The following is a 10892-nucleotide window of genomic DNA, read 5'->3' as shown; positions in this document are numbered from 1 at the left end:
TCTGGCCTCTTGCAGCACCCCCTGGTAAACAAATGGTTAATATTCTCATCCGGATTGGTTCCTGCTGACTGACCTCATCTATCAATTAGATAAATGATTCTATTGGAAAGCTATTAAATAAACCAATGTTAATTGTCCAGCTGTGTTTAGCTCTTGGAGTAAAGGCTTATGTTTGGTTTGTTAAAGTGCTAGGATGGCCTGTTTGGGTCTTTTAAAGTTTAAGATGCTACTTGTGTTTGTTATTTTTCACACAATTGCAGTTGATCCAGGAGTTATTTGGACGGGTGGTGTGGAAAGAACAAAAAATGAGAAAGTGAGTGTGGGGCTTTGGAATTTTCTTTAAAAGCCTCAAGTGTTTTTTGTGTGTGAAAATAAAATGAAGTCTGAGACTTTTGACAGAAGGTTTGATATCATAGAATCCCAGAAGGAGGCCATTTGGCCCATTGAGTCTCCACCGACCCTCGAGGGTTTTATAGAGTTATTTCGAGATTCTGTGTGTAATTCTGTTTCTTGAGCTTTGCCTTTGAATGCCATTAGAAAGGATAGCACAAGTGGATAGCACTGTGGCTTCACAGCACCGTGGTCCCAGGTTTGATTCCCCGCTGGGTCACTGTCTGTGCACGTTCTCCCTGTGTATGCATGGGTTTCCTCCGGGTGCTCCGGTTTCCTCCCACAGTCCAAAGATGTGCAGGTTAGGTGGATTGGTTATGCTAAATTGCCCTTAGTGACCAAAAAAAAGGTAAGGAGGGGTTCTTGGGTTACAGAGATAGGGTGGAAGTGAGGGCTTAAGTGGGTCGGTGCAGATTGATGGGCCGAATGGCCTCCTTCTGCACTATCATGATTCAAAGATTTTGTTAATTCTTGGTTTTGCTCTATTTTCCATCTTTGAAAAAATTCCAAACAAAGTTATTCCTATTTAGAAATTTTAATGAATAAAACAAAATTGTAGACCTGTTTTCATAAATATCATCTGCCTTTCCTATTGTGTTAATTCCTTCACAGCATCAGCTAATTGATATCCAGCTGTTAAAAATCATTTAAATTTAACAAGACATTGCTTCTCTAATATGTGTACAGATTTATATAGTCCGGTTGTAGTGAGCAAAAGCAGTAATAATGACTCTTGCCACTTGCCATTCGATTACCTTACTTGCCATTTAGATTACCTCACCATTGATCTAAAATTGATCAACTCTATTTCCAGATTGGAAGTGTTGATGAAATCTTGTGATTAATTAAAATATGGTACCCATGTTTCCACCAGTGCATCAATGTTTGGGTGTAGTGAATAGATCAATATTTAACCAGATTAAATCAAATCCGTGGTCTATTTGTTGTAAACTCTAGCCATTGACTTTCAAATATAGTTAAATCATGTTTGTTCAGAGCTGGTCATTTTTTAAAAAATGGATTAAATTGTCTTGTATAGCTGAGCAGTAAAGTTGCATTATCCTTGTGTTGAACCTGGTTTAGGCTATACAATACAGGATCTGGTTCAAGTACCTTCTCTCTTGTTCCATTTTATTTGTCCTGTCATAGCGGAGTATCACTTGTAACAGCTTTTCCTGTTCCTGCACCTTTGACCTCTGAGGATCTATCCTTCGCTCTTTCCATTCCTTATCTGCATTCTGCCACTTGGTGATATCATCCAAAAGCTCAGTATTAGTTTCCCCAACACCCAGCATTATCTGACCCTCGTCTCTCTTGGCCTCAATTTTTGTGTGACTGCTTGAGTGGCATTCAGTACTGGATGAGCAGAAATTATCGCCAGTTAAATACAGGGAAGACAGAAACCATTGTTTTTGGCCCATGCTCCAAACTCCACCTGTCTCCCTGGCAACTGCTGAAAGCTGTAACCTTTTGTTATAAGACTGGCTATTTCCACCTTTGGTACCTTCACTTTGTCACAGCTTATCTGCATCTGAAGCCCTCATCTATGTTGACTATTCTAACACCACTGACCTTCCACCCTTGAACTTGGATGCCATCCCGAACTGCTGCCAGAATTCTGGCTTTCACCAGTCTCATTCGTCCATCACACCTGGCTTGCTGACCAACATCGACTCCTGATTAAGCCATGCCATTCACCATGTTCCAGTTAATCTCCTCCAGCCCTACAAACCTCCAAGATCTCTGCAATTGTCTAATTCTAGCCTCTTGAGCATCCCTATTTTAATTGCTCCACCATGGGTGACCTTGCCTTCAGTTACCTGGATCCTAAAGTCTAGATTAGATTTAGATTTATTGTCTCGTGCACTGAGGCACAGTGAAAAGTATTGTTCTGTGTACAGTCCAGGCAGATTGTTCCATACATGAAAAACATATGATAAATACACAATGTAAATACATAGACAAAGACATCGGGTGAAGCATATGGAGTATGGTGTTACAACAGTAGACTGGAATCGCTCCCCTCACCTCTCTACCTCCCTTTTTAAAAATGCTGCTTTTACAACTTGCCTCTGGTCGCAGTCTTGATGTCCCCTTCTATGGGAGGTGGGTGGAGGGGGGTTGCGAGAGGATGCTCTGCTGTCGCACAACACACCAATTTCACTTTAGTTACAATTCTTCAATATTTAAAAGGAAGGAATAGTGATCATTTGGAATACCTGATCACTAATCAGCAATCTGGTTTAAATATTCTAAACCGTTTGAATTGATTTGGAATCATCTAGGCCTGAAGCAGATGGTATTGTTGAAAATTCTTCTGACACCATTCTGACACCACAGTAAAATGGTAACATTTGGGTTGGGTAAGGTGGGATTTTCTTGAACTGCATCTGTGACTGTTGATGAATTGAACTAACTATGATCGTCCATTCTGGTGGACAGTATCTACCTGGAAGCAACAGCATGTTTTTATAATGTAGCATTGGCTGTACTGAAATGTATTCTTGGGACCATTAACTTGAGCAGTAGATGGGGTCAGCAGGAGTCAGCTGACTTACAGGAGTGTCATGGGGGGAGCAAAATGGCTGGATGAGGATCTAGCGAGAGTGGGGGGGACCTGGGTTGCTGCTGCATTGGCCAAAGGGGAGCTGGAAGTAGGAGAGGCAGTCGAGGCGGAAGTCCGCCGCCTGGGGGACTGGAGGGTGCGGGAGGAGCGGGCATGTGGCTGGCCTGGAAAAGAAGATGGCTAAGGGGGGGGGGGGGGGGGAGTAGCCCCCCCGATCCGGCTGATAACCTGGAATGTGAGGGGCCTGAACAAGCTGGTCAAGAGGGCCCGGGTGTTTGCGCACTTAACCATGTCTGCCTTCAGCCCCTTTATGCTCCAGAAGACACATCTGAAGGTGGCAAACCAGGTTGGGCTGAGAAAGGGATGGGTAGGGCATGTCTTTCATTCAGGGCTGGATGCGAAGATCAGAGGGGTTGCAATACTGGTGGGGAGGCGGGTGTCGTTCGAGGCAATGAATATTATAGTGGATAATGGAGGTCGATATGTGATGGTGAGTGGTGGGGTGCGGGTGGTACTGGTTAACGTATATGCCCCAAATTGGGATGATGCCGGATTTATGAAACGCATGCTGGGTCAGATTCCGGATCTGGAGGTAGGAAGCTTGATAATGGGGGGGGGGACTTCAACACGGTGCTGGAAACAGCACTGGACCGTTCTAGGTCCAGGACGGGTAAAAGGCCGGCTGCGGCCAAGGTGCTCTAAGTTTATGGACCAGATGGGGGGAGTGGATCCATGGAGGTTTGCCAGGCCGCAGGCCAGGGAATTTTCCTCCTTTTCCCACATCCATAGATCCTACTCCCGGATAGACTTTTTCATTTTGAGTAGGGCGCTAATCCCGAAAGTGTAGGGTATAGAACATTCGGCCATAGCCTTCTCGGACCACGCCCTGCATTGGGTGGAGCTGGAGTTGGGGAGGAGAGGGACCAGTGCCCGCTGTGACGCCTCGATGTGGGACTGTTGGGGTGTGCGGGCGGGTGCGGGGGTGTATTGAAAGATACTTGGAGGCCAACGACAACGGGGAGGTGCAGGTGGGGGTAGTTTGGGAGGCGGTGGTCAGGGGAGAGCTAATCTCCATTAGGGCCCACAGGGAGAAGAGAGAGGGGAGGGAGAGGTTGGTGGGGGGGATTTTAAGGGTGGACAGGAGGTGAGGATGGGCTACTTGGGGAGCGACGGAACCTCCAGACGGAATTCGACCTGTTGACCACGAGGAAAGCAAAGGCACAGTGGAGGAAAGCGCAGGGGGTGGTGTATGAGTACGGGGAGAAGGCGAGTCGGATGCTGGCACATCAGCTTTGTAAGAGGGAGGCAGCGAGGGAGATTGGTAGAGTCGAGGATAGGGGGGGGGAATAGGGTGTGGAGTGCGGTGAGAATAAACGAGGTATTTAGGGACTTCTATGGGGATCTGTACAGGTCTGAGCCCCCAGCAGGGGCGGAGGGGATGCGACGATTCCTGGATCAGCTGAGGTTCCCGAGGGTGGAGGAGGAGGAGGAGGAGGAGGTGGCTGGTTTGGGGGCGCCGATTGGGCTGGAGGAGCTGGTTACAGGATTGGGGAGCATGCAGGCAGGGAAGGCCCCGGGGCCGGATGGGTTCCCGGTTGAATTTTACAGGAAATACGTGGACCTGCTGGGCCCGTTGCTACTGAGGACTTTTAATAAGGCGCGGGAGGGGGGGACCTTGTCCCCGACAATGTCCAGGGCGCTGATTTCTTTGATCTTGAAGCGGGACAAGGATCCATTGCAATGTGGGTCGTATAGACCGATCTCACTCCTCAATGTTGACGCTAAGTTGCTGGCGAAGGTGCTGGCTACAAGAATTGAGGACTGTGTCCCGGGGGTGATTCATGAGGACCAGACGGGATTTGTGAAGGGTAGGCAGCTAAATACAAATGTGCGGAGGCTCCTCAATGTGATTATGATGCCCTCGGTGGAGGGGGATGCGGAGGTAGTGGCAGCTATGGATGCGGAGAAGGCCTTTGACCGGGTGGAGTGGGAGTATCTTTGGGAAGTGTTGCAGAGGTTTGGGTTCGGGGAGGGGTTCATCAGCTGGGTCAGGTTGCTATATAGAGCCCCGGTGGCGAGTGTGGCTACGAACCGGCTGAGATCTGAGTACTTTCGGCTGTACCGGGGGACGAGGCAGAGGTGCCCCCTTTCCCCCTTGTTGTTTGCATTGGCATTTGAGCCTTTGGCCGTGCCACTAAGGGAGTCCAGGAAATGGAGGGGATTGGTCCGAGGGGGAGAGGAACATCGGGTGTTGCTGTATGCGGACGACCTGTTGTTGTATGTAGCAGATCCAGTGGAGGGGATGGTGGAGGTCATGCGGATCCTAAGGGAGTTTGGGGACTTCTCGGGCTATAAGCTCAACGTAGGGAAAAGTGAGCTCTTCGTGGTGCATCCAGGGGACCGCTACCGCTGAAGAGGGCGGAAAGGTGCTTTCGGTACCTAGGGATCCAAGTAGCTAGGAGTTGGGGGGCCCTGCACAAGCTCAATTTGATGCGGTTGGTGGAGCAGATGGAGGAGGATTTTAAAAGATGGGGTATGCTGCCACTCTCACTAGGGGGTAGGGTGCAGTCAGTCAAAATGACGGTCCTCCCGAGGTTTCTCTTTATGTTCCTGTGCCTTCCCATTATGATCCCCAAGGTCTTTTTCAAACGGGTAAGCAGGGGCATCATGGGATTTGTGTGGGCGAATAAGACCTCGAGGGTGAAGAGGGTGTTTCTGGAGCGTAGCAGGGACTGGGAGGGGGCGGGGGGGGGGGGGGGGGGGGGGGGGGGGGGCTGGCGCTGCCAAATTTGTGTGGCTATTATTGGGCTGCCAATGTGGCGATGATCCATAAGTGGGTAATGGAGGGAGAGGGGGCGGCATGGAAGAAGCTAGAGATGGCGTCCTGTGTGGGCACGAGCCTGAGTGCGCTGGTGACGGCACTGCTGCCGCTCTCGCCGACAAGGTACACCACGAGTCCGGTGGTGGCGGCGACGCTGAAGATCTAGGGGCAGTAGAGGCGACACGGGCGAGGTGGGAGCCTAGGTTTGGTCACCGATTCGGGAGAATCATCGGTTCGTCCCGGGAAGGATGGATGGGGGGTTTTGGAGCTGGCATCGGGCAGGGATTAGAAGAATGGGGGACCTGTTCATCGATGGGACGTTTGCGAGCCTAGGGGCGCTGGAGGAGAAGTTTGGGCTACCCCCCGGGAAACGCTTTCAGGTACATGCAAGTGAGGGCGTTTGTGAGGCGGCAGGTGAGGGAATTCCCGCTGCTTCCGGCACGTGGGATTCCGGACAGGGTGATTTCGGGTGTATGGGTTGGAGAAGGCAAGGTTTCAGCGATTTACCAGGAGCTGAAGGAAGAGGACTCTGACTCGGTGGAGGAGTTAAAGGGCAAGTGGGAGGAGGAGCTTGGGGAGGAGATAGATGAGGGTCTGTGGGCTGATGCCCTGAGTAGGGTTTATTCTTCCTCCTCTTGTGCCAGGCTCCGCCTAATACAGTTCAAAGTTACTCACAGAGCGCATATGACAGGGGCGAGGTTGAGTAGGTTCTTTGGGGTGGAGGACAGATGTGGGAGGTGCTCGGGGAGCCCGGCAAATCACGTCCATATGTTCTGGTCGTGCCCGGCGCTGGGTGGGTTTTGGAGGGGTTTTGCGAGGACTATGTCCAAGGTGGTGAACGCCCGGGTCAAGCCGAGCTGGGGATTGGCATTATTTGGGGTATCGGACGAGCCAGGAGTGCAGGAGGCGAAAGAGGCCGGTATTCTGGCCTTTGCGTCCCTGGTAGCCCGGCAGAGGATTTTGCTACTATGGAAAGATGCGAAGCCCCCCATTGTGGAAGCTTGGCTCAATGACATGGCAGGGTTCATCAAGCTGGAGAGGATAAAGTTTGCCTTGTGAGGGTCTGTGCAAGGGTTCCTCTGGCAGTGGCAACCGTTCCTAGACTATCTCGCGGAGCGTTAGGAGGAGGTCAGCAGCAGCAGCAACCCAGGGGAGGGGGGACTTCTTTTGGGGTGATGTTTGGGTGAAGGTGGTTTTTTTTCCCTATTTGTGCTTTGAAATGTGATGTGGGGGGTTATTGTAAATGGGGGAAATCCAATGTATAATTTCTGATTGCTGTGTTTTTGTTTATTTTTTTCTTGGGGAGGGGGGGGTTTGTTGAAAATTTGAATAAATATATATATTTTTTTAAACTTGAGCAGTAGAGATGTCTATGCTGAAACTGCCGAGGACATAAAATTTTAAAAAGAGCGCCAGCTGATTTCTGGTGCAACTCTATTCTTCTTTTCTTTTAAAATGCTAATTTCGAAACCTGTTTTTTTTTTTTTATATAGAAAAATTTGAATGATCAAACTGAAAAATCAAGGCATGGTAAGATTCCATTCAAATTTAGTTTTGAATAACCTCCCCGTTGATGTATGTTTCCTCCACAGGTGTTTAAAAAATAGTGGTTTTCTTCATTTCCGAGTCTTGCCAACAAAATTACAATGTAATCTTCAAAGGCATTCTTTTGAGCTGTAAATTATATTTTTAAGTGTTGCAGCAGCCATCATCAATTATAATAGGGCTTAATCTTTGGAACAAATATTTGGGAATGAATTTGAATGTTCTTTATCCAGCTGAGTGGTAGGGCCCATTTATTTTCCAGCAGGTTTACAATTTGCAGAATTCCAACACTGTACATAATCTGCTGCACTGTTCTCATTGGCCCGATAGAAACACAGAATTGTTACGGTGCCAAAGGAGGTCATTTGGCCAGTCGTGTCTGCACTGGATTGGTTTAAAATTCTCCAAACAGAATTTTATTGTTTTTCACTGAACCAATATTTGTTTTAGTAATGGCTGCATTTTGCATGTGTTTCCTTTATCAGTCATCAGTTTGCCTTTTATGAAATATTTTAATTGGGAGAAAGAATGGGTGGATATTTTGATGGTTGCAGTTGATATTGTCCTGTGGGAATCTCCTGAAAATGTATTGTTGGTACAGTTCAGTGATGCTGATGGCTAAATGCTTCTGGTGGTCAGAGTAACTTGACGATGTTCGTGTGACTTGGATGATATTCAATGATCCTGATTGACTGGAAGAGGTTCATTGCCTTTTCTGGGAATTTGGGGCCTAGGAAACATGGAACAAATTATTTATTGGCTTGCATCCACATTCCCAAGTTGGTTTCTATTTATTGCTTTTGTGGCATTGACTGAGCTGTGTGGGCTTTTTGGCTGTCTTACTACATTACTATTCCAAATGACGTATCTCCAAATGCTTATGGGGGGGGGGGGGCTGCACTTTCTTCAGAATGGGAGTGATGGCTGCATTCACTTTGCTAATTGTGGCTATATGTAGGGTGTAGACCCAATAAACACCTGTCTAGGATTTAGTCCTGTCTTCAGGTCCATCGGTCATTTTCAAACCCTGGGTCACGGATGTGTGTTGGAATGCAGGGTCATATGTCGCAGCATTCCCGATACGGGAAGAAGTGCTCAAAGCCGCAACCGGCTTTTAAAAATGCTGACCACAACCAGCTTTCAGAATGCCAGCCGTTCTGCACATGCGTGCCCCCTCAGCATTGGGCTGGCCAGAACCCAACGGGGTAGAATGCCTCCTCCCGATTGTCAGCATGCTGACGCAGGAGCAGATTTTTTTTGGGGGGGGGAAATCGCTGGAGTCTTCCTGCCTGGAGTGGTGACCGAGAGCAGGTCACGCACCGCGTACGCTGATGTCACGTGTTCTGGGTGTGAGAGAGATTCCTCCATTTTGTAGCTGCCAGTAGAGCTGGTTTGAACTCCAGGGCCTCTGATGAACAACCCATGAAGAAGAAGCTGAAAACAGGAACAAGCAGCATAAAGATGATTTCCTGAGGTATGGGTTATTAATTGTGCCACTGCTAATCAGGATGCAAAAGTTCATGTGTGCGATATGCAGGGAAGCACTGGCAAATGGAAGTTTAAAACCCTCAAACCTTGAAAGTCATTTGACGACTAAACATGAAAACCTCTTGAAACGGATGCAGTGAGATCTTGGATCATCAGCTGAAGTCATTATCAGAAATGTAATATTGAATAACAAAGCGAGTGACATGATGAGGACCAAGAATGCTCATCTGTTACATTAAAGGTAAGTGAAAATGGTGGATCGCGAAGGTCGGCCAGCGTGGGTTGCGAAGGATGGCCGGTTGGTAAAAATGGGTCACGGGCAAAAAAGTTTGGAAAAGCACTATTTACGTGACCTATCTGGACTTCTATGTTGTAACTGTCATTTGGAAGTAAACCTGGAGCAAGAGGTTATATTCTCCATGGCAATGTACAGTTTAACCACTTGTCCAACTCTACATGGAATTGGAAGCTCAGCCACTTCTATATATTGTTATGATCCGGGTTAGATTGGCTAGGGACCAATGATGTTTAAAATAAATTGAGATTCAATATGCTTACTAAGTGAATAAAGTCACGACTCCATGGGTTTTGAACAAAAGTAAACTTTGTAAGTTTAGAAAGATGAAACAATTTGCAATATCTCTCTTGTACTCGAACATTCAGGGCAAGTTGGAAGTCTATGGAATTACCAGGCAAAATAAGGTTTGACACATACAGGTGCAACCAAACCAGAATCCGTTGATTTCCCAACAATCCACCCAGATACACTTGTGACATTGTGAGCCAACCCAATATCATATCTCCACATTTGAGGATCTCGTCTTAGAATTCTCTCTCTCAAATTTGTTCCCACTCCGATAGCTTCAACAATGATGCGCCTTGTCGGGTTTCGATGTCTTCTTCCGAAATCCTTTTCCCCAGATTGCCTGAGTACGCTTGAGCTTCACCTCCCAAGTACAATCTCAAATCTTTGGCCACGGCAAGCAGAACACCACTTCTCCGAAGTTTTACCTTTGCCTCAACAGACTGCAGCATGGAGGCACCAACCTGTGGCTGCCCTCTCGAATCATCCACATCTCTTTTGCCCACTTCACTTAAAATCTCCTCCCTGCAGCTTTCTGACATTTAGTCTATTTCTCTGCTCTTTTCTTTTAACTGGACTTGTTGGGATCAATGTCCGTCCCCTACAGGCTAGATGACCCCCCCCCCCCCCCTCCCCTCATCCTGATCCCTGGGATACCTACTAAACAATGGTTCTCTATATCCAGTCATCTGACCTACCTTTTTGCGCTGTTCTGCTTTCCTGCCCGAGGCTGGTCCTGGTCCTGAAGAAGTAAAAAGTACTGCAACTGTGTGGGAGCCCAGAGGTTCTTCAGGAACTGGAATTTCCGATCTCCAAACTTCAGACTAAGGTAACTGGGCTTCAGCACCATTACCTATTGCTGTTGAAAAGCTGATTGGAAGCAGATTTTGTGACCAGAAGTTTCCAACACACGAGCAATGTTTTAAGTTAATTTATGTTATATGGGTAACACAGTGGTTAGCACAGTTGTTTCACAGCTCCAGGTCCCAGGTTCAATTCCCGGCTTGGGTCACTGTCTTTGCGGAGTCTGCACGTTCTCCCGGTGACTGCATGGGTTTCCTCCGGGTGCTCCGGTTTCCTCCCACAGTCCAAAGATGTGTAGGTTAGGTGGATTGGCCATGATAAATTGACCTTAAGCATCCAAAAAGGTTAGGTGGGGTTACGGGGATAGGATCGAGGTGTGGGCTTGAGTAGGGTGCTCTTTCCAAGGGCCGGTGCAGACTCGATGGGCCAAATGGCCTCCTGCACTGTAAATTCTATGATTCTATGATTCTTTGATTCTTTGTTCATATTTATATTTGGCCTGCACTAAAAGAAAAAGCTTCCATTTAGAAATTGCGATGGTAAACACTTCAGATTGAGATTAAAGATTAATTTTCCAACCTTAAAAGGATGAAGAATGGTTTAATGTGCTTTGTCTGTTGGAGTAGCACAGCTCCATCTTGATTTGCTGGGCTCATGATTCTGAGGTACATAGCCTGGGGGAGGGAGAGAGGGGC

At 47.7% G+C, this 10892-nt stretch overlaps 1 protein-coding gene across 1 annotated transcript in view; it reads left to right on the top strand.

The window, feature by feature from the left end:
- Nucleotides 1-223: 223 nt before the first annotated feature.
- LOC140421033 (uncharacterized) overlaps nt 224-10892 on the top strand; it is a 28794-nt gene continuing 18125 nt past the window's right edge. The window contains exons 1-2 of the mRNA XM_072505374.1: nt 224-313; nt 7271-7307. Of these exons, the coding sequence (XP_072361475.1) occupies nt 224-313; nt 7271-7307 (127 nt within the window). The remainder of the gene's footprint in view (nt 314-7270; nt 7308-10892) is intronic.

Source organism: Scyliorhinus torazame, chromosome 1 (genome assembly GCF_047496885.1).
Source record: "Scyliorhinus torazame isolate Kashiwa2021f chromosome 1, sScyTor2.1, whole genome shotgun sequence".
Taxonomy (NCBI): Eukaryota; Metazoa; Chordata; class Chondrichthyes; order Carcharhiniformes; family Scyliorhinidae; genus Scyliorhinus; species Scyliorhinus torazame.
Note: the sequence above shows the minus strand (reverse complement) of the source record. Positions and strands in the feature narration are given on the sequence as shown.